The sequence below is a fragment of the Rhineura floridana genome, chromosome 1, assembly GCF_030035675.1.
Source record: "Rhineura floridana isolate rRhiFlo1 chromosome 1, rRhiFlo1.hap2, whole genome shotgun sequence".
NCBI classification, from domain to species: Eukaryota; Metazoa; Chordata; class Lepidosauria; order Squamata; family Rhineuridae; genus Rhineura; species Rhineura floridana.
In genome coordinates, this window is record NC_084480.1 from 120,132,570 (window position 1) to 120,159,937 (window position 27,368).

Here is a 27,368-nt window from a genome sequence, read left to right on the forward strand (position 1 = left end):
ATGCTTTCCTATTCTTCCAGGTAATATAAAACACATTGCTGGAAGCTGTGTATGCATTCTATAGGGAAGGGGGGTAAAATTGCAGAGACAAATGTGAGCATTTGGGAATTACAATAAAATAAAACCCATTTTGGGAGGTAGGTCAGGAGGGCCTGAAGGATTTCAGCTGTAAAGCTGTAAAAATTGTAATGTCCAGGACACCATAAATTTTTCATCAGGGGACACAAAGCCAGCGGGTATTTGTTGTAAGCTGATGCTGATGACCTTGGTTGGTTGGAAAGTGGAATAGATTATCAGACTGAATCAAAGACAATGTAACAGAATGAAGTCTGTAGATTCTTTTAGCATGGTACCTGCCCCCTAACCCACTTCAGATGTAGCAGCCAAAAATGTCCATCTAAAAATATTCACAAAGTTCATGATACCAAAAGAAGTGTTTATTAAAAGTAGGAGTGCCAACAGGATTTTCAGGGCCTAGTACACTGTATGTGGTTTGGGCCCTCCAACCCAAGCAAAAGAGGATACAGATTTGCATCAAATTTGTAAACGCTTTGTGTGAGATGAAAATTTGTGTCTTCTTTTATAGGTGGAGTGGAGGGTCCAAAAATAAATCAGTGGCCACATGCATAATAACATGTCTGACAAGCAGAATGCGAACAAGTGCAGCTTTCCCTATAGCTGTATTTCTATTCTAGAAAAGGCTTAACCTGGTGAAATTTCTGCCTGCCTCAGTGTTATTAAAAGCACAACATTTTCAATTAATCAAAATCAACAAATGTTCATAGATTATCCATTGTTCTTCAATATAGCAAAAATGAACCACACATCTCTGTCTTTTCTTAAGCTTGCTGAGTGTCATCAACAGCCAGACTACAGTGTCTGCATCTTTTCCTGCCCTTAGTGGTTTGACTTACAATAGCCCCTCTATATAGGGCTATTGTTAAATCCAAAAAGAATATTTAAGGTTGCATTGTGCTTTACTGCCAGCTGTCTTGGCTAAATTGTGTTCTCATTGAAGTGTCCTGATTTCCTTTCCCAGAAAGGCAACTTTTGACCAAAAGAACTAATTGAAAATGTAATAAAAGGGTTAATAATTGAATGGAGGGTGTCCTTTCGCTCCAGAATTGCTCTTGGAATCTTTATTAGACTGGCTATGAATATTTTCATTTAGAAAAGTGAAGTGACCAAGCTAGATATAATCTCAGTTATGCCAACATTAATTCCTACCAGCTGAGAATTTGCTGGTCAAAATGTAGACACCAAAGAGGCTTTTAAGATTTAATTTTTCAAATATAGGTTCCTTTTGTTCTGAAGTGTAGGATGCAAATCCTGTAGGAATTGATCTGAAAATGATCCTTAGAATTTATTTTTAACAGTAGTAGTATGTGTGATTTGGTCAGCGACTGAAATAGTACAAAAAAGTATCAGTGAATAAGTTTCAAGCAATATTGTATTATGTCACTGTATTGATTACATGCCTTTACTACAAAGCAATATTGATTGTATATCCCTTTCACTGCCATGGCTTCTCTCAACAAATTCTGGGAATTTTAGTTAGGTGATATGCTTATACTTTTCTGTTTGCAATCCCTGTCCTCCCACCTGCCGCCACTTACCTCCCAATTACAATTCCTGGGATTTGCTAGGCCTATGGAACAGAGCTTGGAAGATTACTTTTAGAAAGGAATAAATTACAATTACTGTTCCATGGCCCCAAAAAGAAATAAATTACCATTACAATTACAATTGTTCTGAAAGGAATTTATTACTCTACAGTTACTCAAAAGTAATCATTACAATTACACTTAAGTTACTTTAAAAAAAACTAGAGTTACCTACAAGGTGCTGGCATTGGCTGCTGAACACCAAGTTGCCTAAAACATTAAAAATAACCACACACACATACAGTAGTAAAATAATTCTTTTTATCCATAAGTGTCCTGCCCAGAGTGAGACTCACAAGACGGAGACGAGACTGGAATTAATTCCTGTTATATTAAAGTAACATCGAAGGCAATGCGTTTCATAGGCATGCTATGCTAACTCACTACTATCCCTAACTAGGCTACTTAAGCATACTCTGCGGCATGTAAAGAGAGTTGACTCAGCACCCAGATCAGGGGGGTGCAATCTTAAATAGGAAAGGTCTTCGCTCATAATCTCTGACTCCTTTGCAGCCCCTCCCTCTGACCAAAGCGCTTCTCCTGGCGTCTTGCATGGGGCAAAAGGGGGCATGCCTCCACTGGCTCATCTGACAACGCAGTCTTGAAAGGTGTCGGCTCAGCTTCAGGAAACAGGCAAACACTTGATGTGCCATGAGGGGGGCTCAGGGGGGGTGGAGTTGGCACGTGTGCCAAGACATTCCCCAACAGTTCAGTGGGCGCGTCTGGAAGTTGAGTGCGGTCTTTGGCGGGAGAACTGACCGTGGGAACTGGCACAGTGTCAAACGCACCTCCTCCCTCCTCGCCCAGGAAAGTCTCAACACCCTCTGATTCGTCCCCCTGCCCTAACGGAAGAAACGGAAGCTCATCCAGTCCCCCTCCTAGATCCTCCTGAGGGCACTGGGGCTCAACAATAAGATAGCAGTGGTGGTCTCTCTGCTGGTAGGGGAGGCGGGGAGGACGGCAGAGGCCACTAGTCAGATCTTTGCATGTCAAACCAAGTGCAACCCACACACACTCAGCCAGCAAGTATAATCTCTCTCACTTAACCACCTCCCGGACCCTGCCCTGCCACCAACTAAGGGACACTCACCCAAGCAAACATTTCCGCCTAAGATGCAAAAACGTTAAAACTCTGCAAATGCAGCAAAGTAGCCAAGGAGGGTAGCAGAGGCCGCTTTGCATGCCATGCGCAAACACAGTATTCATACACACACACACAAACCGACATGTTGTCATCTTTCACCTCCACAGTTCTTTATCTCCATTCTGTTGCTGTCTCCTTCTCCTCCTTTATCCATGTTCTTGCCCTCTGGCTTCTTTCTCCCTCCACTCCATTCTTCACCACCACCATCCATTTTTTAAAACAATTGTTTTCTCCACTCCACCCCTGTCTTGCTCTCCACCTCCTCCCTTGTCGCCTCCTACCCACCCACAGAGCATGAGGGAAGAGCAACGCTGCACAGAAGCCCAGTTTGAGGCACATGGTTTTCATCCATCAATCAGAGGAGCAGAAGACTTCCCTGTTTCCCCCCCCCAAGTATGCCAAAAAGTAATGCTGGAAACAGTACAATTACTCTTCAAAAGTAATAAAATTACTCCTAGTTCTGTTACGATCAAAATGTAAAGGAATTACCAACTCGTTCCTCAAAAAAGTAATGAATTACAAGTAATTTGGGTTTTGTAACGAAATACTTCCAAGCTGTGCTATGGAATAATTATTAACATTTTATTAACAATTAAAAATCACGCTTGTGTACAGTTATAGCAAAAAGAAAAAGTCTGTATAGTGGCCATGAAGCATTGTGTGTCTGGTGTTCAGATGGAAATCAGTGGCAACTGTAGCTACAGCGATATTAATTGCTAAGAGGCATGAGTGCTGGCAGTGTGAAAGGCCAAGAAACTCAAATACAGAGGAACATAATTGCTTTGTGGACTGGTTTGGTTCAGCTTTGCAGTATCACATCCAAGACATTCCTCATTTACTTGATTTTCAAACAAAATATCAATCATGTATCCCATACTCTATGTCAGTGGAGCACAAGCATCTTTATATAATAATAGTGATTAATCCTTTCTTCGTTATTTCCTGGGGAACAGATTCTATGAAAAACGAGGTGAACTGTGCTTACAAGGAATTACTTAGTGTCAATCTGCTATGTCTTTTCACCTTTTCTTGGAAAGAGTGGTGACAGCAGAAGCTGTCAACTAGTTTGTCCAATACGTGCAATACAAAAGTAAAGCCAAATATAGATTGCAAGTCCTTGGGGTTTGTGTGTGTGTATGCTAGCTAGGGATGGGGGAGAAATTCAACTCAGTTCTCATTTAAATCTGAATCTATAAAATTCTCACTTTTTGAAACAATATGTGAACTGAAACACAGCTATCCTTCAAAATTCGGACTTTTGTGATGCAATTCTCCAACCAAACTATGTTTGCAAAAATGAATATATTATGAATATATACATTAATGAATATATTAGTGAAAACAACAAATATATTATACTAAGCAAAACAAAGCAAAAACGTGTTGCCAATATCCATTTGCATATAAAGCCCCTCTAGAAGCACCCATGCTGACAGGCTTATTCAGGTGCTGTTTCGTGTCTTCATTCTTGGTCTTCCTTGTTTATGCCCTTCAGCCACTTCCTACTAGGCAACAGAGCCCACTAAAGACATCTGCCCGTAATGAAGGCAAGTCTTCCCTTGTCAGTAGAAGCCAAAGAGACTGCTGGAGATTAGGAAAATTGACACAATTCTGTATTTGCAGTTGAAAGATTATAGTACTTCTATGAGGTAGTTCTAGTATTATGAGAGACTATTTTGTAGCTGCCATTTGCAAAAGTTTTATTGCAAAAGGAGCATAAAAATGCCTTTGTGTTTATAATCCTGCTATGACAAAAATGAGAGAACTTAACCAGAAAAAAAGATAATGCTAATTAACTCATCTGTATCTTTCTGTCAGTGTGTTTACTATGTATCCATCCTTCCTCTGAAGAGCCAGAGCTGCTTTTTAGCCTTGCAAGAACTTTGGTCAGATTGAGAGAGAGATCATGCAGGGAGTTCCAGAACTTAACCATGGTTTAAATCTGGGAGCAAGTCTCCTAATTGCTTATACCCACCAAGCTATTCTGACCCGGACGCTATTGTAGGGGTGAGTGAGTATAACTTGACCCATGCTGGTATAATTCTGCAAGGAAACTTTGTTGACTGGGGGCGCCCAGGCTGAACATTTGCTTGAAACCCCTCACCAGTTTAACACCTGTATAGGCTTTAACCTGGAACTTTCCCATCTCTAAACCAAACATGCTAACTATTCACCACAGTAGATTGTACTGAAAAATATAAGAAAGGTAATGCAAATTACTTAGAAGTGTATCAGGCCTTTGAGGAAAGATCACCCTTCTTAACTTGACCATACTCCTTTTGCAGATGGTTATTTAATGATGAGCTAAAGAAACTGGTTTATTATGTCACATTGATTAAACCAAACAACATCAGATGTAACCTTAGTACATGCATCTTCGGTCAGGCTACTGTAAGCTCCACCAGGCAGAAGCAAATTGATGGGCTCCATATAGCTGAAATCCAGATAGTTCTGTTTAACAGTAGGAAATGAACTTATCTGATTAAAACTGAAAAGTGTTTCAATGTGTTCAGTATGACTAACTACCACATAGATGTTTCAAATCACCATTTCCTATCATTGCTGCAAGGATCAGATTATTTATTAGTTTTCACTAAGAGCACTGTTATTTACAGATCTGTCTGATGTTTGATCAAAGCAGACATATATTAACTCACAAGTGATCTGAGGAGTAGCTAGTGCCTATGCATACAAGTGTTTTCAGCATCTGCAGTCATCTGATAAATCATTTCGAAATAAAGGGGAAGACATAGATTACTTTAGGTACTTCCTTTTCTGGATCAAACTTAGCAATCAAGTTGGCTAAGTCAACCCATTTTTGTTATTTAAGCTTCATGATATAGGTAGTGGTCCTAAGCAAGCAAGTCCCACAAAATTCAGATGCTTATTTCCATATAAAAATATAAATATATTTAGCATAGTCTGTAAACCTTAAATCTTTTCCTAAGGTTTGTACTTGCAGTATCTTGAACATGCTTCCGAGATCACTGTGTACCTTCAAATTCAAAGATTTTCCAAAGGTGTTAAGCATGTAACATCACATGTGATTTTGAGAAATTGAATAGGTATGACTCATTATGACTCATGACTGAATAGGTATTTTCCATAGTATAATACGCTTACCAGATTTACTAAAAACATGTACTTTCCCTTGAACTTGATTTCTGAAACCAATGCTGTAAAGGCCAACAGTGCAACTAACCACAAAAAAACGGCCAGAACAATTTAGGAACATCAGTGGTTATTATATGTGGTGGTGTAATAATAATGCACTCAAAGGGCCACTTCCTCTGGTGCGATTATAGTTCGTGGGAATTGTTTTGCACTTCATTTGTGGCAAAAATGTACAGAATTCATACCAGATTTATACCAGAGCCCAGTTGTAAGTCAGATATTGATATGCCCAACTGCTATTCTTGGCAACCCTATGGTTAAACAGCGGTTGGAAACTGGCAGATATCTTTTCCATCTTGCAATTTTCATCATAGTAGGAATGATGCACAAGTTATTAAATAGAAAATGACTTTGCACAGCATTGGCATAAATGCCTTGAGTCATTCAAAGAGTTCTCTCTAGTAATGATGTGGATTATTATCTGAGAACCAAGTTACATGTTGCATGCAAACATGTGCATTTAAGCCATATGGCGGCTGATTGTAGGGGAAAAGCAGTTTCAGGAGGGGGCAGTTATCAGTGGAAGATTGGTATTGGCAGAGGGTGGTACTTAACTTTTCCCCAACCTGCTGTTCTTCTCTTACTGCAACTCTTCCAGTCATTTTCCCCCACTTACATGCAATTCCAAATCTGTGTTTATCCCAAGGATATTGAGTAAGGTACATTAAAATATCCAATCTAATGTGGTAGTTCCTATTATTAAAGAATTAAGCCATAAGATAAAGGGTGCCTTTAGACTGTCACTATTTTGCAGGACGAATTCAAGCACATACTGTAAATTTAAGTTTGCACAATTAAAGTGGATTAAAGCACTCTGTTTCCTTAGTGTAACAAATATACTTTTAAAATATATCAGGCTTCTTGTGGCTTGGAAAGTGCATTGTAATGCATTGAAAAGTGTGGGATGAACAAATGATTAACATGAAGATGCATAAATAATCCACAAATAATTTAGGACAAATGCAAGATGAATTCTCATTGTCATATAACTGCCCCGTAAACAAATCAGAACACATACTTAATAAAGACCAGATATAATCTAACATGTAAGCTTTACGCAAGCAGATCAGGATGACTGCTCAATAGATAGGTTGTCCAGAAGAGCCCATAGTGTTTTGGTATCATCTCAGCAGTTGTCTGGTTTTGTTTATTTGTGAGTTCTTTATTCTCTATAGCCTAGAGGTATTCTAGGCAGAGTACAAAGTAGAACAACAAATTTTAATTTAAAATACAAAGGAATTAAATGCTATTCTGTTTTGAGATGCATCAGGATTCCCACAGTGTCAGAGCATGAAATCTGGAAGAGATGCTTCTTGTTTCAACATGGAGACTTATCTTTCTGGCTTGTGGATTCTCCCACAGCTTTTAGTTTTAAAATGGGTGCAAAGGCAGGATGAAACATTTGGACTTCAGCAGAATCAACATGTGAGCTTAGTCAACAGCTGATACTGCCTGCAGGCTGCAGAACCCAGGTCTAACCTCTCATCAAACAAAATTCCTACAACATTGTAATCATAATACTCTCTTCTTTTCCCAAAGTCCATGCAGCTCTTCTGAAACAATAAACACTTGTTTGTCTGATTTCTTTTACCTCATTTCCCATCTGTGCTTAATTGCAGTGTATTACAGGGATGGTGGTGGCAGTGGTGGTCCTGGCTGTGTGAATAACGTCCTGCTTATTTCAGGAGACAGATCTGCATCTGCCTTTTCTCTATGTCAGAGAAGACAGATAATCAAGCAGACAACACAACAAGAATCCTCGGGGATCTGGGTTGTTATGTCTTCCTGACTTGTGATGTGGAACCTTCCCAACCCCTTCAGCTAGTCCCTGTGTAATCTCTCTCCTCATTTATCATGATCTGACTAGGACCCCCCACGTGAGGCCTTTACGGTTCAGGCAACATTGTTGGTCTATTCTTGCTTTCTTCCTTTTAGCTAGAAACAGTGACTTCTCCCAAAAGTTTTTGTTACTGTATGCTCGAATCAAAGATTTCAAATAGCTTCTTACATGATACCACATTTGTCCCCAAGAGCCAACTGGGCCTTTTGTAAGCTCAGATGAACGTGTGATTAATGTACCACCCCACTGAAGGAATTAGACATCCTGTTTATGACATGCTGAACAAAATGATATTAATCCATACAAGAGGCCTCCTCCATGGCCCAGGGAACCTATATTGCTACAGCTGTATTTTTTTTTTCCAATGGGGAATTTACATCACTGTTTATCTTGATTAGAAAAGACCAGCATACCCTCAGTAGATTAGAACTCTTATATCCTTGAACATATCCAGAAGCATTTCTGCCCCAATCTGTCTTTTTCCCATATCCTTTTGTTTTCAGGTAAAGTATTGTTTTTTGTGGTTTTGTTTGTCTTATTTTTTGGAAAAAGAAAATAATAATCCAAATTTGGTACAGTTTGTTTTGTTCCTCTCCCCACCCACCCCTGGTATGTCTCCTCTCCTCTCATGGGGTCCTTTTCCTTATTTGGATCTCTTACTTTTAATTTCTGAAGACATAAACAGCTATTCAACTGAGGTAAAAAGCATAGGAATGTAGAAAATTGCTTTCTACCATTGGTCCAACTAGCTCAGTGCTGTCTATACTGACTGCCAACTGTCAGTGGCTGTCAGCGGTTTTAGGTAGGACCTTTTGCATGCAAAGTACATGCTCTGTGACTGAGCTAGGCTGTTCCCTGAAATTATTAAAATGCTTGCTAATATTGAATTGATTTTCAACATTGGCCTTGGACTTGTGGCTTCCACCTGATGTTGATTGGAGCATATTTCTGACAGTTGTTATAAAGAAGCAAACTATTTCTTGGAGCATTTTGGACCTGACCTTCATTTTAATTTTAATTTGTTTGGTTGTTGATACATGGAGTAAAAAAAAAATAGTGAAATAACAATGAAAACCTCAGTTAAAGGTGCAAAAAAATTAGCACAGATAAAATTATAAGGGCTAGAAATGTTTTTAAAATGTCTTCACGTGGCACTGGAAACATGTCAAAATAGACTCTGGGCAAAACTCACTGCGGACAACATTCCAATGTTATGTTTACTGTGCTAGAGATGTGAAGGCCCAGAAAAATTGGAGAGGGACAGTTTTTTCTGTTTTTTTGTTTTTCCAAGGAAAAGCAGGAAAAGAATGGAAAATTGTTATCAAGGTTCATAGTATCAAAATCCAGACAAGTTATTTTGGACACCCAAGGCAGAAATTGCCAAATAGGCAGCCTCATTTTCTCAAAGCATAATTGTTTGTACACAACCATAGTGGACCAGCAGCATTTGGTGGATATTTGGGTGAGTTTCCTAACGTGTTCATTTGAAGCTAGAATCAAATTTGGGGTATGTTAAAGTCTAAAAGAAACGGTTGGGATATACTAAAATTCACCCAAACCATTCAGCCTCAATAAGTAGGAAAAATTCATGATGAGACATTTTCTGGATGGTTTCATGCATCTCACCCATACAGCCTGCTGAAGTCAGTTTGATAGGCATCCCATGTGCCTGGTTTAGCAACCTTTCTTTAATACTTCTGTATACACATTTTAACAGATTATAGTTCCAACAGAAGGCATAATATGTTTCTCTTCTCTGAATTATTGACAATGGTATTTTATTATTATTATTGAACTATACAACTATGTCTCATTGATATTACATTACATATCCTACAACTTTACCTATAGCCTTCTTCTTTTCAGATCCATTATGCTGGTGCTGCTGACAGTACAGTTCAGTTTATTTTCTATCAGCCTATTATTCACCAATGGAGAGAAACTGATTTTTTTCCTTGTTCTGCTTCCTGTGGTGGAGGTAATAAATTCAACATTGTAATAGCTTTTTGTATTTTGCACCAATATGTATAAACTTACGTTATTGGTGTTTTTTAAAAAAAAATGAGAATGAGTTTTGCTCATTGGAGTCTTGAGTCTTGATTTTAGAATATATGTTAATTGTTAGGGACTACTTGAAAAACGATGAAGGTGTTGGTTTATATCTGAATAGTACTGCTGTACAATACTGATACTTCTAGGGAAAGTACCAGGAGAAAAATGTCTTGCATCTCATTTGCAGTGTTCTCTGTCCCAAAGGAAGTGCATTTCTGTAAAGGATAATTAGAGGTGGTTCATTGCTATTTATAGTCCCAGTGTGGTCAACAAGGATATAAAAATATCACTGATTAATGATTTGCCTTTTCGTTCTTATAGTATTAGTCATCTCTCCTTCCCAGATTACTGCTTTGTTTAGAAAACCAATTCCTATGTCCTAAGTTCATATATATCCTTATTTAGATGTGTATGCATGTTCTATAGTTATTTGTAGTGGCCAAAGAAGAGCTGAAGTCATCCATCTTTCTAATATCAGGAGTATTCAGTATAAGTATGAGTGAAACATCTCTCAGAGTTTCTGTGACACTTGGCATACTTACTTTGGGACATAGCAGTTTTACAAAGATGCATATCAGCATATTTTCCAAATCCTTGTAGAAAAGTATAATCTTGAAAGTATAATCTTGAAAGTTACCCTGAAGAGAGAGTGTTAAGTTCAATACTGTTACAACTACTAAAACCTTTTATTTGGCTATATGCTCTTTTTACATGAAAATGCACATAAATCACTCCATAACTGAACTTTGCAGTATATTTAGCCATGTTGCAAGAAACTGTGTCCATTTATACCTTAATCACGTATTTTGGAGCTATCACTTTTTAAAAGATAGCCACTGTTCTTTTTATTCCATGACTCATCATTAGGGTTGCCAGGTTCATGGCCTGAGACTGATCCTGTATCTTTAGGAGAAGAGAAAGTCAGCCAAGTGCAGGTATTCTTGCAACACTGTAATGAGAAAAACCACAAGGTGGAGGTCTTCTGTATCTTTAAAAGTTGTGCAGGGGGAAGGGAGAATTCCACCTTGTGGTTTTTCTCATTACAGTGTTGCAAGAACACCTGCACTTGGCTGACTTTCTCATGTCCTAAAGATACGGGATCAGTCTCAGGCCAAGAACCTGGCAACCCTACTCATCATCAATTCTATAGCTTGACTGAAGTAAATTTGTTGGAGTTCATTTGACTGGGACAAGTTCATTGGACACAGTAAGGCAAATGAAGGGGAGATGTTAATTTACTGTGTGATATTGTGCACTATATATGATGTAGGCATACTGAATCCTAGTGCACTAGAAAGCGTATCATTTAATCTTACCCTTGCCCATTTCATAATTTTCAAACATTTAATTTCATTAAAGTAATTGTCACAATGACTTGTCATTAAAGCCTCAAAGGGTGTTACACAATATTTGTGGTCAAGGATAGTAGAAACTTCTCTGGAGGAGAGAGAACTGGCATCTGGTAATTGAAATTAGGTCACAACAGTTGATACTCCCATATGGGAAATTACAGGGAAAATGGGAGGAAATGCACAGAAGGAGGCTTGCAATGCAGAATGCAAAGCTGTGCTTCAAGGGAAAAGATAAATCACCCAAAATATATGAGCAGTCAGGGAAAAATTGTACTTTATTTTTACTACTTCATCATCATAGATTTCTATTATTACCAATCTTAAAAGTTCCAGATTTTTATACAAAAAGCAATCTAGGGCATTAAACCACTATAAAAGACAATAATAAAATATTTCAGTCAACATCAGCATGGAGCTAACTAAGAAGAGGTAAAGGAATCAATTTCCACCTTAAGAAAAGCAAGGGGAAACAACAAGCATTCTGCAAACTTCTTGTCCCTTTCAAGAAAACTGCCACCAACAGCATCCATCAACCTTTGAATTATCATTTATATACAATTGTGACTTTAAATTAAATAAAATCTTCAGAATAAAACTATAGCTGGGAAGCTGATACTTTCAAATGTTTCTTTTGAAAGACATTAGCAGTGGGTGAAATCCAATACTGCTATTTTACTTGCAGAATGGCTTTTGATCCAGTGAAGGCATCTGCTGGTGTAAGAGAAGGGGAAAATTATTGCCAATTTCCCCTTCCCCCTGCAGCCCCTTACACCCTCTGAAAATCTGTTCCAGCGGGTTGGGGGACTCTCCAAAGCATTGTGGAAGGTGATCAAGAGTCTGCAGGGAAATTAAAGAAAATAATCTCTTCTTCATGAGCAGAATGGCAGTACGGAATTTCACTCGTTCACTCAAGCCTGAAGACGTGTGACAACATAATGTTTGGAAGTCCAATACATGCATTGGTATCAGAGATAAGGTTCTGGTAGGGCAACAGGTCATGCATTCTCTTTAAGGTATGTGTGTGTGTATAGGTAGTTATTGGGGGAAGGGGTTTACATTAAGCTTTCATAGATAGTTGAGAAATTAACAATGACTGTCCATCACACTTTTAGAACCCACTTGCAGGAAGCCACTTAGGATAGTCATTATGGTTGAAGAAACCATAGTTGGAAAGGGGGTTAAGTACCTTCATCACCACCACTTCTCTCTTAACAATTGTTTCTCAAAAGTACTTCTTCATTTCTTTAACAATGCCATCAGGTATCAGCTACATATGTTTGCTCTAGTCTCTTGAATACACTGATATATTAGACCAAAATGTTTGCAACAAACTTAAATTTACATTCCAAAGACTCACTTGGAACGCTCAGTATGCTAGCAAGTACATTTTAGTTGCTATGTTAGCCTAGCATCACAAACCATAGCATTAAAGGGACATTTCTTGTAGAAATGCAAGGGGACTTAATTCAGTCTTCCTGTGAGATTTAATTTCTATACACATCAATGTCTGTGTGTTTGTTAATGCAGAGCTGCAGAGCTGTCTTTGTCTTTTCTGAGTCTAGATTTTTTTTTAAGGTTACCAGCTGACTTCTGCTGAGTGCTATGATCTGAGAAGTAATCGAGTGGTCAATGATCAATATTGCCACTACTACCCTGAAAACATTAAGCCAAAGCCTAAACTTCAGGAGTGCAACCTGGATCCTTGTCCTGCAAGGTAAGTGAACTCATCATTTTGAGATAGTTTACACTGAACAAAATCAAACTGGTAAATTGGTTTATTATTTAGATATTTAGAGGATTGCACTTAGCTTATTATCTAGTTGGCCTATACGGATTAATAAAACTGCATCAATCAGAAAATCTTGAATTGGAAAAATATCGAAGACATTTTCTAGAAAATGTTCCATGCTACAAAATTAAATACAATCTGGTTTAGTGTTTTTTTTAATAAGTATGCTATGTTAATTTTTCATGCTAGATAAATATGTCAAAAGTATTTCAGATAGTCTGTGGTTTAGGCTCCAATCCTATACGCTCTTACCTAGGAGTAAAAGCCATACAACTCAGTGGAGCTTATATCTCTGCATAGACTATGTCTAGGATTGGACTGCTAAATGTGATATTCAAACAAATAAACTTGAAAAATATATGTATTGAAGTACATATTTTAAGACATGACAGCTCAATAGCATACATGTCCTTGTGGTGCTGACATTTTAAGAAATAATGAAAGTCACTGAAGACGTACTAATTTTAGCACAACCAAAGAGTTATGCAGTTAGAGTTATTGTATATGTTTTTTTTGCGGGGGGGAATAATGTGCAATTTTGAAACTGCCCCAATTTTGATTAGTATTGTATCCAATAATGATGTTGCTAATTCATTTTATGAAATGGCATTTTTAGAAAAAAAATAATTTTCCATAAAATATCTATATAGCTGTGGAAACATTTCTGGAAAAAATGTCCATCCCACATCACTGGCATTTATCCACAACTTTATCAATGAGGGGAAGTTTTATTTGTGTGAGTGTGTTTGTTACATTCAAATCCTGTCATGGTGTCTTTCATGAAGTTATTCCTATTTTATTTATCATTAAGATATGGAATACTATGCACATTCACCTGGGAGTAAATCTTCCTGAGTACAGTGTGATTTACATTTAAGTAAACATGCATAAGATTGCACTGTCAGACTAGTTTCTTTTTTCTAGTTTTTTTTTCTACACAGATGTTTTCAAAGGAGGCACAAAAAATGTTCATTTGTCTAATAATATCTAAGAGACTTGACTTGTCTTTAAAATGACTACAAAGATAACAAGTATTTTTCACTGTTGGGGTTGGTAGGATGATAATACTTACAGCAGTAGCATGATAACATAGATGAAATTCCAGCCTCTTTATATTATTGAATGCTGTATTTTCCAGGTTGCAAGGGGACTTCATGAAAATTAAATATTGACCAGGGATTGATTGCTCATCACCTTTGACCTTTGGTTAAATGTTCCCCACTTCCTCTGCTAGAAATCTTATATTTTTGTTGTTTTAATCAATTGGCAATACAGGAAAAGGACCAAAATTGAGTCTGGTTAAAGCAGAAATAGAAAGACTTCAGGCTTGTTGGACCTACTTTGTTTTTTACTAGAAGCCGAAATTATAACAGAATCAAATACAAAAGACATACTGTTAGAATTAAACAACAAGGTGCCCCTGGGCATGTCCTGAGTTCAGTATCAGAACTGTACTCACAGCCCTTCTACACTAAAGTCCACTTCCGGTTACTCCAAGCTTTCTTTATTTCAGCAGTCTAATTTAGGTGGAAACAGTCATTTGTTGTTGCTATTGTTAAACAATTGGGAATCAGATATCATTGCCAGCCTACTGCAAATCACCAGCAGAATTCTCCTTGGGATCAGGACCCAGGAGAGTGCTCCAAGGGGGATTTGGATGCTGTGTAAGCCCCCCCCCCGCAGCTCCTCTCCTGCCATGCCCCTGGAATGTCCCATTTTGGGGGCTTCCGCTGGCTCTCCATCTGCCATGGTGGCTGTCCCTGGTGGACCCCCATCAGTGCCGGCAGGGTTCTTCTGCAGGCTGAGCCAAGTGGAGCTGGGAGCCTGCCAGCTCAGCCAGGAGTTCACTGCATCCAACTTCCCCCAGCCCAGGGAAAAGTTGTGTAAATATAGAACATGAACTTCCCTGCCCGATGGCACAAGAACAGAGTAAAGGGCAGCACTTACAGTGATGGGGCCAAAAATGAGCAACTTGCCGAGCTGCTCAGCCTGCACACAGAGAGATTGTAAACAACCTGTGATTTACAAAAACATTAAAATTGTTGATAAAACAGTTAAAACAAGTAATTAAAAACATTTTAAAATTAATTTATTTCACACAATTTATATAATTGTAATTCTATATAATGCAGAATTTATATAATGCTTAAAGTTAGGAGCCCAATACAGAATTCCATTGTAATGCAGGTACTTCAACAGTGTGCACAACCCAGGTGATGAAGTGGTTCAGGTGCACTTGGCTACCTAGTCTCATTGGAGAGGCTAAGCTGACTGGGACGGCGAGTGCTAAGTGAGGTGGAGATATTTGGGGGTTGTGGCTAAAAGCTGCCACTTTCTTGCTTGTCTCTGCTGCTTCAGTTCCAAGAAGCACAAATCCAAGTGCCACTCGAGGGTGGTGGCGGTGAGTGAGCAACACTGACAACAAAGGATTGTAAGGAGCCTTTATGTACAGGTGACTGTAATAGCTGCTCCAGAACTGCTAGCTGCTCAAGTCACTCAGAGGCATCAGATCACATGTAGACTTTTTCAGGCCATCCTGCATGGCCAAATCACAAGATACAGTTCCCCCCTCCCCAATTCCATTCAGAATGCAGGTGGAAGATCAAATGCCTGAATATTTCGATAATTCCACAAGAGCTTTGAGAACACAATTGGCAGGGTAGCTAGCGCTCACCAGTGCTTATACGTTAACCTGAAACGGATAGGCAAAAATGCAAAAGCATGGAAGGAAGATAGCACCACACAGTTTATTATTAAGGCAGTATTGGCCTCCATGAAGAATGTGACCACAAACCAGTCTTATGATAAACCTCCACCAGTCTACCAGTAAAAGGGTCCAGAAAAGCAATCTGTGCATACATCTGCCCCTATCCCCTTACATCATAATAGGTAAGCTGTAGCATGTATACAGTGTGTGATGTTGGGTTCATGTAGCATGACAGCTCTATGTTCTGGCCTGCCTGGAGCAACGAAAACAGGCATTATCAAGCACAAGTCATGACTGGTGTGCCACATACAAGTACAACCTGGGGTCTGCATGTTGTGCCAGCCTGAATTATCAAGATAAACAGAAAAATGCAGTCCACACATTTACAAGTTGCAGTGTACCATAAGTAGAGAGGATGAGGGTTCAAAATGTCAGTGGTGCCTGCAAAATAAAGAATAAACATGCCTAGATATTTATTTTTTGCCATTCATTTTTAAATGTTTGCCTTTCTTGATGTTTATTATATTAAAGCTCACACATGCCATTTGTTTCTGGGAATTGATCTCAAAGCTATTTTCCAGCTTGATTTTCTATATATAATCTGACACTGCATATGCATAAATGTTAAGATGGGCGGCTGCATGGTACATGCAAATCAAAAGAGGGTGGAAAATAACTGCTGGGTAGATGTCAGGGAAGTAATTTTTGCTTTTCTACAAGACAGATCAAGATGGGACTGTTGACATAAAGATCCTGAAGGGTGGGACGCTCCTTCAGATATAAGACACTGCTGCCTCTGCCTATGGGGCGTACCAGCATGAAGTTGGCTTAACTGAAAATGCTACTTCTCTTTAACAATATTAATAATGCCCAGCTTCTAAAGGCCAACCAATAGCAAAGCTCTCACCATTTTTCATTTTTACTTAAGTATTTATTTTATATTGGTTAAATATGGCATGTTTCCCTAACCTGTTTTTGTTGTTGTTGTTAAGGGGGAGAGGGGGCCTATAAAGAGCAATACGTCAGCTCCCCTGCACCAAGGCTGCTAGCCCCACCACCACCATCAGCCCATCCATTGCATTTGGGCTGGATACTGCAATTGCAGGCAAATGATCCTAGTTGCCCCATATCAAAAAGCATAATATAATATTACAAAAGGGAAATTAAAATGGCCAGAAAGTTGGGGGCACCTTACCTACAAACAAAAGCTTAAGAGATAGGAATGTTTATTTTTTATTTTAGCAAGAAAGTTACTAAGGAAGTATATAGTAGAGGTTTATTATAAACAGAAAGTGATTGTTCTCTCTCTCGAAACGCTAGAACTCAAATTGATTGGTATTAGGTTTGGGACAAAAAATCAACACATGGATCTCATTGCCACAAGATGGGATTATAGCCACTACTTTACAGCTTGAAAGAAGGAATTGGCAAATTTATGAAACACATAGTTTTATAAGTGGTCTACTATAACCCTGTTCAAATATTCTTCACTCCCATGTTGAACAACATACTTATTAGCCCCACCCCTGACACTGCATAGTCCTTCCTCCACGGCTGTGTATATAATGCAAACATCTGTAGCAAGGGGTCCTTCACATTTATATTTGTTTGTGCAATGGTTTTCCTGGAATGTGCAACTCTAAATGATCACCTTCAGTGGTCAGGGTTGCAGATTCCAGGATAGCCTTTATGTGTACAACTCTACACACAAACGCTATAGATATTTTTTTTTGTGTTGCACACATGGATATGGAGGGAGGAGAACACAGTGCCCGAAGTAGGGCTGCTTCCCATGGCCCCACTCCTTGCTCCCGTGTTCTTCAACCCAGAAGCAAAGAACACCCCAAAGAGGGTTTCTGTTACATGCAGCTGTGTGCCATTAGATTTCAATGACTTTTTAAAAAAATGTTTTTAATGCTGTCTTGTTTTAATGTATTTTAAGATCTGTTTTTATGATGTTTTAGGGTGTTTTAGTGTTTTGTTTGCCCTCCTGGGCTCCTGCTGGGAGGAAGGGGGGATACAAATCAATCAATCAATCAATCAATCAATCAATTAATTAATTAAAACAGAAGCAGTCTTGGGAGGGAGGCTGCAGTTTCTGAGTAGAAGAAAAGCGAGAGAAGAAGGAAGCGCTTAACCCTTTCTTCTGCGGCTGTCGACCCACACACACATACCAGGTGCTCTCCTTTGTTGGGGTTGAGTCTCTTTCATGAAGTCTGAGGAGGAACAGACTGTATAATAGTCAGTATTATGGATAAGAACATAAAGCTGGAAGAGAATACTGACAGGATGTTTTCTTAACTAATTAGAGGTCTTTTCAGTTCATTTCAAATTGGCAGGTTACGTTGGAAATTTCTTAACTGCCTTGTTCTTATTCTGTCATCACATCCCCGAAAAGTATTTAAATAGATAGCAATTATGAGTCAAATATCACAGTAAATCTGTATTCCTGTTGCCACTACATTCATGATCAGAAGAGCAATACGATGAGAATTTTGGCACATTTTGTACAAGAAAGGCCTCTTGGTGCATGCTTTTCTGTGTGTGCTTGCAAGATGTGGGTCTTAAGCAATCTATCAAGTAGAGGTGCAGCACTTCCGCTGTGCTTAGTGGCCCTACAACTGGGATTCACAAGACAAGTGAACTTCCTCATGTGACTTAAATGCTTTAGACTGCCTGTCAATAATTAAGCTACAGCCTCCATGTGGAAGACAGAGAGAGAGAGAAGACCTCAGTAAGGAAAGCAGTGGACCTGTACTATATCTTACAGCTGCTGCTTTTCTGCAAAGCAATTACCAGGAGGAGAACATCTGCTGTAGAAGCTGGGCATATTTAACCCACCCCACCTCTACTAGCCTTCCCCCTGTACTTCTTCCCACTTCTGTTAGTCCTAAACTCTTCCTCACAATCACTTTTTTTCCCCGCCAGGAAATTCAAACACAAACATAAGAACCCATATGGAGAGAAAAGTGGCCATGAGGAGTTAAAGGAAAAGGGTTAAGCACACATATTGTATGTGCATACCCACTGATGTTCCTCTGCAAATCACACACTCCAAAATGTGCTTTGCAGAGGAGCTTCTGGGGGTTTGAGACAAGCCATGCTCATGCAAGGTGTAATTCTGATCTTAGACTGGAAAAAGCAAGCATAAAATAGGCTCAGGCTTTATTCAGAAACCCACTGAAGAGGCAACAAGACAAAGAAATTTGGAAAACCTTTTGAAACACAAACAGAAGGTTTCTGTCAATGACAAATTGGGTGGGAATAGACTACTGAACAGACGGCTGCCATGTAAAATGGCATCCTTGTGTCGTTCTATACCATCTCCCATGCCAATTAGCCACACATGTGTGTGTTGTTTCCCTGCCCTATCAGCAGCAGCCAACGATGTTGAGCTGAGATGGGGAAACACCCAATGTGGTGAGGTAATGGCATGCATAACAGGAAGAAAGGAAGGGGGGGAGAATTCAACACATAACTGCCATTTTCAGGAACTGCCATTTTTGGCAGCAGCCCCATGTCCAGTGTCATGTCTAGCTCTGCCCAGGAGTGTTTGGTAAAGGAACCTGGAGCTATTTAGGTGAAAGTGGGGTGGGTACGTACAGAGATGTCAGAATGTTAAGGACACCAGCACTGCTGCCATTTAAGCACTGGGCAAAAATATTATTTAACCAGACGTTTTAATAGATTTGACTGATTCAACTGAGCACGTTTTAGTTTTGTTTTAAAGTTTCTATGTGCTGTTTTCATGTTTTTATGTATTTGACTTGTGCTGTATTCTGTCCTGAAATCTAACACGATGAAGGGCAGGATACAAGTGTTTTAAATAAATCTAAATGAGAGCCCTGATTCAGCAAGGGGAGCTCAAATGCAGAAACAGGCTGCTGCCATGGCTATGATCAATGTGCATGAAATTGTTCTGCACAGGAGAGAGAAAAATGCCTCCAGCCTTTGAGATAGCCCCAGAATGTGAGGCTTCCAAAGTACTGTTCAGAAATTACTCTGAACATGTGTTGCAGTGGGAATATGCCCATTTGAACCGGCTGGCCTCACATGCACACCCTGTGTACATTTGACACAAGGCCTGAAAGAGCCTATATATACACAAACTGCATATGTGTAGGTTCCATCCATGTGACCAAGAAACCTTTAAATAGGTTCCCCAATCATGCAAATGGAGCCTGGGTGTGTGTCACTTACATGTATGTGAGCTCTGTCAGACCTTATGGGGATTATATATAGGGCCCAGTAATCCTGCTGAACCCACTGCATATATTCAGACTAATGTCTCAATAGTGTTCGGGCTTCTCAGGTTGAAAGAGCCAAATGGTTTGAGAATGGAGCTGCTGCCAAGTGTTCTTCAATACAGTGGCGACCAAGTAAGCAGTTCCATCTTCTTTGTGATTGCAGTCATTTGTCTACAATGGGTCATGTGCCTGCTCTCTGCAATCATAATCATGCCAAGTGTGGATACTCAGCAGGGGTGGGGTGGGAGGAAATGGATGAACTATATCTATGCAAGTTAAAGCGAGAAGGATTCGTTTTTATTTTTCAGCTGTGTAAGTGGAAAATTTTTAAATCTTCTATACAACTAAAGGGATTTGAAATTAAGGCACAAGATTACTTTGTCAGGACAAGCAGAGAAAGGGTGGGTAATGGGATATCATCCAGGGTGTTAAAAGGTATGTTAAAAGTAACATCAGCATAAAGGCTATAATTAATGAAAAAAGGGAAAGTGATGATTTACCTATCATAAGCAACCTCACAGGCGCCTGTCTGAAGCCTGCAGTGTGGAAAGAGAAAAGATGGGTAGCACATACATGAGAAACCCACTCAGATCAAGTGCCTGAGTAATACTAATTCTTAAAATGAGTCAAAATAGATTAATTAAACTAACTTTACTAATTTGGAGGGGTTGGCTGATCTGCAGTGCTCATTTAGAGCAGGCTTGTATAGATCTACTCACCAGGTTTCCCGCAGGGAGTATATATTGCCTCATGGAAGCTTTACAGATGTTAGTTGTGTACACATTGATGGGATTGTGCTGCTAAAGTAGAACCCACCGCCAAACCCACAGCTGTGTTTTCCCAACAGAGGCTGATATCTATGATATAATATCTCTTATATTCTAGTTTTTAATACAGGCTGGATGTACATTGTTGGTTTTTTGCATCTTCTGTTTTGATTTGTAACAGAGATGAATTATAAATAATGATGTATCACATCGTCCATGCATATTTTCAGTTCTTTTTACCTGGTTCGCAGCTTAAAGTAATTTTGCTCATTGATATCATCTAAACTGCTCATTCATCCATAACATTATTGGAGAATCTTCTACTTTCAAAATAATAATAAACCAATTTCTGTTCATCTGGTTTGTTTAGACTATGCAGGCTATGTGAATGCTGCTAGATGATCTGAAATCCAAAGCTTAAAAATATTGTTTTCTTTTGCTGTGAGGGTTTGACACAATAAACATTGGTAAGCAAGCAATATATATGTGTGTACAGTCATGGAGACTTCCTGCAAGCGTTGCGCCACAACATGTTTTATAAAATGAGTTTCTAAGAGCTGGAGCATATGGGGGACTGGGAAAGACCTGCCCTGGGAGTGAGTACTTGGGCATCTGGGTGCTTTGCTTGCTCCCCTTGGGTTGCTGTCTCTTGAGACAACTGAAGTCCCTGGTAAGTGCTGTAAGGATTGGGACCCCCTGCCTGGCCCTGAGTCCAGAGAGATGCTTCACTCAACCTTGCAGCCTCTTGCATCAGTTCCTGGCTGAGTCAGGGGGCATAAAAGCCCAGAACCCTTGGGAGGTGAGTCTGCTGCTGCCACGGTCGCCACCGAAGGGGCAACACTAAAGGAATTTGCCCCATGGGGATTGTCCCGTATGGGGTCCCAAGGATGAAGATGCTACCTTCCCTTCTATTTTTTTCCAATCTAGAGGAGGTTGGATAGTGAGGAGAGGATAAGGTGCATGTATAGTTCCTGTGCAGAGTGAGAATCTGTATGATAGGAGAAAGTTGCTAAATGCCTTTCACAAGGAGAGTCTGCAACTAGTAGAAGGCTGGCCTTCCCTGGGTGTGAGATGGAGGTGGGAGGGAGTATATGTGTCTGGTGTGAAAGGTATTGGGTGGAACTGGTGTAGTTCTAGCAATACTGCTCCCAATTCTCTCAGAAGACTATTGGGATAAGTGGTTCTGGTAGATTTTGTTAGCAGGTTGCTGTTGTTAATATCATGTGTTTGGGGGAAGTCTTGGGATAGAGGGACATGGGTGATGCCACCCCAATTTCAGTAATCATGGGTAGAGGTAGGTATAGCCATGGGGAGGTGATGAGCCACCAAGGCTATTTATACCTTGTTCCTCATTCCCACTCCTCCCATGGATGGGCTTCTGGTTGCTCATCTGCTGTGCCACTGGCCTGGGTGTGCTGTTCTTTCACGTCAGATTGATACACAGCAAGAACACACTCATCCATGATTTGATGTGGTGTGTATTATTGAGATCTGGGAGGAGTATCCACCTGGATACTTGGTACAACACAGCACAGGCTGCAGGGATGGAGGTGGGGGGAGTTGCTGTGGTCCACAGAACTTCCATCAAGAAACCACTCTGTCTTGGAGAGGGCTGTGAGGGCCTGCACCTGGCATTTGGCCAAGGAGAGAGTAAACTAGGGTTGCTGCTGGTGTATTATCCACCCTGCTGCTCAGCAGCTTCTCTGACTGAGCTGGTGGAAGCCATCTTGGCTGTGGTTTTGGAGGAGCCCCAAATAAACATTCTGGGTGATTTCAGTATCCATGCTGAGGCTGCCTTTAGTGCTCTAGCTCAGGACCTCATGGCCTCCATGATGACCATAGGCACACCCTCAATTTGGTTTTTGCTCCAGTTGGAGGAAGGGGTGGTTTGGAGATGGGTGGTGGATGGCATCCTGTTGTCAAGATCAGATCACTTCCTGATGAAGTTTGGACTTACAGCTCTGATTCTGCCCTGCAGGGTGGTGGACAGACTAAGATAGTCTGTTGCCGGAGACCAATGGATTCCCAAATCCAGGGGGGGGGGATCCAATAGATAGAGAAGATGACCCTATTGAAAACCATCACACTGTGGAACAATGAGACATGTCGGGCTTTTGACATGGCTGCTCCTGAGTGCCATCTCTGGCATTGTGGAGATCATATTGCACCTTGGTACACCAGTGAACTAAGGCCGGATGACCAATAGAGTGCAAGAGGCAAAAGACATACTGTGAGGCTGACCAGGCATGCATGAAACAACATAACCATGCCCATTGTGTGGTGGTGAGGGCAATGAAGAAGGCCCATTTTTCTGTCTCCATCACATTCTCAAGTAACTGTCCAGTTGAGTTTTTTCATATTGTCGGATCTGTTAACATCTGCTGCAGGAAATGGAATTTTAGACTATTTGGAAGCCTACTATTAATTGTTTGCAAGGCACTTCAAAGGTAAAGTTGCTCACCTTTGTAGCAATTGTGACACCCCCTCCACATTTATTGTAGTCCCCAAGTGAGGTGTCCAGTGCAACGTATGCTGCAAATTCTTGAGATTAGTTTCAGTTGATGCCACATGATGACATGGACAAGGTCCTTGTGATGATGCAGCCATCAATGTGTCTTCTTGATCCTTGCCCTTCTTGGCTTATTAAAGGTTGCTGAGGAGGTATGACTGAGTGGATCTAGGGTGTGGTCAATATGTCTTTGCAGGAGGAAGTGGTCCCAGCCACCCATTGGTTTTTGATAGCTACCACCTGGTCACAAATATCCATTTTTAGGGAAGATGATTGAGAGGGTTGTGGTCATCTGTCAGTATAACTAAGGCTGATTCGGTCCCATAACCAGGCCTGAACCTAGATTGGAATGGGTCAAGATAATCTGTTTCATCCAAGAGTACTTGCAACTGCTACACCACAACCCTCTTATATACCCAGTCGATCACTGAGCTCTGCAGGTGAGGGCCTCCTGCAAATAGCATCTCATCAGGAGGTCTATTCCACACAACATAGGAAGCGGATCTTTAATGTTGTGGCACCTGCTATTTGGAATTCCCTCCTCTTAAATATTAGACAGGCACCATCTCTGTTTTCTTTTCTGTGCCTACTGAAGACCTTTCTCTTTCAACAAATCTTTTAAGTAGAGACCTTATCCCAGTCTGAGCTTGGAAAAGTTGCTTTTTTGAACTACATCTCCCATCAGCCCAATCCAGTGGCCATGCTGGCTGGGGCTGATGGGAGTTGTAGTTCAAAAAAAGTAACTTTTCCAAGCTCTGATCTGTCTGCAGTTGTGTTGGAATTGTTTTTGAGTTGTTTTAAAAATGGTTTTAAAAGATTTTTTTAAAGATGTTTTTTAAGATGCTTTGTATTTCAGATGTTTTAGAATTTTTTTAGCATTTTGTCACTTGTTTGCCACCCTGGGGTCCTTCTGAGAGAAAGGGTAGGATATAAATTTAATAATAAATAAATAAAATAAAAAATGTTATGATATACCAGAAAGACAATCAAAAACGGCCTCCCTGTAACAAAAAATCCCCATCCTTGCTTTAACGTGCATTTTTGCATAACATATGTGATATAGTACTTGCTACCCATGTGATGTAGTACTTGCTATGTGGTTTGGTGCCGTAATGCTGTGTATTTTTGGCTCCAAGGAAAACAGACTGGGAGTGTTATAGCCCCAAACCTGCTACACATTGCAGTGGAGATGGGGATGCTTTGGTAGGTGGTGTTTGATTTTTGTGACATCTCTGGTACAGTCTGTAACATCTTCCATTTTTCATTTTTATATAAAGTCTGTAAATAGACCATCACAATCAGAGTAGACATTTAGGCAAGCCCATCAAATGGTGGATCATTGAAGGCTTGTGGGACTTTCTGGTGACATAGGCACAGATTAGCAGTTCTGTTTTGGAAGTGTTTTTGGATGGATGAGGAGTCTGAACCTGCCCAGTGACCCTGGTTGCCCTGAATGAAATTTTCCAAGAAGAGCACTTTGTGGCCACACTCCCCTGATAACTCTACTAGATCACGTTTGTTGTGGAGTTTACTGAATTAGGGCACAATCCAACTCACCCTTCTGCCGGGCTGGGGCGAGTTGGATGCCATGGATCGCCAGCAGTGCTGGGAGGTACCCAGCTGCACTTCCTCCGCCGGCCTCTGCCAGCAGCAGCCCTTCACCACAGTGGAGATGTGGCTCTGCTAGGTGCTACCGGCAGTCCCAGGGACAGCCAGCCCAGCAGAAAGAGGCTCAGTGGAAGCCGTTGGAAGGCCCCCAAATGGGGTATTCTGGAGGCATGGTGGGGGAGGAGCCTCGGGGGGACTTACGTGAGATCCTTCTTGCATGGAGACCCCTCCCCCAGGTCCCAATCCGCCTTCAAATTCCACCAGTGGAGTAAAATAATTTATTTTCCATTCAGGCTTACGGAGAGCACTTACTCCCTGGGAGGTCTGTCTGCTGGAGCCAGTGTTTTCCAGCCAGCTCATGCGTGGGCTCCCAATGGAGCTGGTGGCTCCTGAGCAGGAAGAGGATCCTGTGGAGTGTTCAGCTGGTTCCTTTTCTGCTTGCCCCCTCTCTGCCGGCTGCCCGGCACTTGGATTGCTCTGCCGGCTCTGAGGGAGGAAAATGACCCTGGTCATCTGTTGACCATTTATTTATTTATTTAAATTGAATTAAATTAAAGCACTGAATGTACAAACATTGCTGTTGGTGCAGCAATGAAAAATGTTGAGTGGTGTCTCATGACTTCTGTAGCAATGGCTCAGGTTGTCAGGGACTGAAATTGCCTTGCAGTTGGCCAAAATGGTTAAACCTGTGTTTTGCTTTGTGCTCTGGGTTCTTGACTGGCCACATAGTAAGGCTAAGGATTTGTCTCACAACAATATGGCTCCTCACTGCATTTGAAGCACCAAACCAACAAATCAGCTCCATCTCATGCAGATGTACCCACTGATGGCAACTGCAAGTAGCAAAGATCCTAACAAGTACCTAAGCACAAATTATGCTATTTTTTTAATCTTTTGCTGGGAAGTGATAAGTTACAATACATAATTTTGTCTCTCAAATGGTGCAGGAGGGTTGTTGTTGTTCTTGTTTTGCATATTCATTTCTCAAGACCAGATATTTGGGTTTATCAATGGGGTGTGTAAGCTAATGAGCTGTGATGTCATAAACGTGCTTCCATAGAAATGTGCAGGATTGGTGTTTTAAATTATAGCACTGATAATATGGAAATCACATATTCAACAATGCATATACAAGCTATGATTGATGTTAGATGGTGTAGACTAGTAGGATCACTATCATGCAATATCACTGAGGTATTTCCTGTTTGTGCTTCCTGTTTTCCCATTAACTTTGATGCATAAGGTAATATGTGGAAACATTCTTCAACATTATGGTTAGAGCAAATATGACAACATTTCTTCCATCTTGTTGAGATGTTATAATCAAATCCTAGTGATCAATTAAGGGTAATTTATTTTTCAACAAATAGTGATGATCAAGTCTATTTTTCCTCAGAATTTCCTCAGAATGTATTTAACATTCAGTTTTTCAGCTTTGTTTTTGGGGTAGAATAACTCTGTACCATTTGTCGTTGATAAGAGAAGAGAACTGTTCTTTTCCATACACCAGGGATGAGGAACCTGTTGATGTCCAGATGTTGTTAGACTCCAGCTTCCATCAGCCCCAGCCAGACCCAGGGATGATGGAAACTGAAGTCCAACATATCGAGAGGGCCACAAGTTCTGCACCCCTTTCCCACAAATACATGCAGCTCATATTCATTATCTCTCTCTCTTTACTCTGTTGAGTTCAGTTTAATTCTAGGGAACATAACTCAGCTGTGCATTTAGTAGATAAATCAGTTTGTATTGTGGTAGTCATATTAACTGCTAGGTTAATCAACTGGTTCATGAAATCTTTTGAGGAGTGGCAATGTCTAGTTGCTTGCCTCCTTATGCTTTGAATCTAGATTTTTAGCAGCTTGAGTAGAATGACTTAGATTATTTAATGTTATGTTTTTTTATAATGTAATCATTTAGTGTTTATTTTATTGTGTGTACCTTCTACTCAGAGGGTTGGCATTATTGTTCCTAACAGTGATGGATACAAGCAGATCATGCCCTATGACATCTACCATCCTCTTCCTCGGTATGTAAACCACATACTCCATTTAACAAATGTTCACATATGTGCTTGTGGTTGATTGATATTCTTAATAGAGAGTGGCAAACATGTACTGGGTCTACTGGTTTGTGTTTTGTTTTCTGCACTGCTTTTTGCTTTCTGTACAGCTAAGATACTAACAGTTGAATTTCTGTTGTCATGGTCTTTCACATAGAATAATCGTCCATCACACAATACAAAGAGTCTTGTCACTGAAATGTCCAATTGAGACTGAGATAAAATATCAAGGTCTTGCTCACCCTTCCTTTTCTCCATGTGACAATGGGCACAAGTTTGATACATGGAGAGACATATTTTTAACTGAATCTGACTCACAATGGCATTTACAATCGATTGATTAAAGGCAGTTTATTGAAGGTTAAATTTTATAACAATAAACAGTGTCTGTGTATTTCAGAATTAACTTCACATAATATATTCAAAATCAAAATGCTGACATTGAATTATAAA

At 40.1% G+C, this 27,368-nt stretch overlaps 1 protein-coding gene across 11 annotated transcripts in view; it reads left to right on the forward strand.

Annotated features, from left to right (window-relative positions):
* The window catches only part of ADAMTSL1 (ADAMTS like 1), an 815,531-nt gene that overhangs the window by 610,196 nt on the left and 177,967 nt on the right, over positions 1-27,368 (forward strand). For 6 of the 11 annotated variants that reach the window (XR_009763308.1, XM_061630623.1, XM_061630646.1 and 3 more), the window contains 3 exons: positions 9,674-9,800; positions 12,802-12,940; positions 26,832-26,882. Coding sequence is in view for 10 of the 11 variants with exons in the window: in XM_061630623.1 (XP_061486607.1) it covers positions 9,674-9,800; positions 12,802-12,940; positions 26,832-26,882 (317 nt within the window). In the remaining variant the exon portion in view is untranslated. The remainder of the gene's footprint in view (positions 1-9,673; positions 9,801-12,801; positions 12,941-26,831; positions 26,883-27,368) is intronic. The other 5 variants (XM_061630631.1, XM_061630662.1, XM_061630666.1 and 2 more) reach the window with 5 other exon arrangements.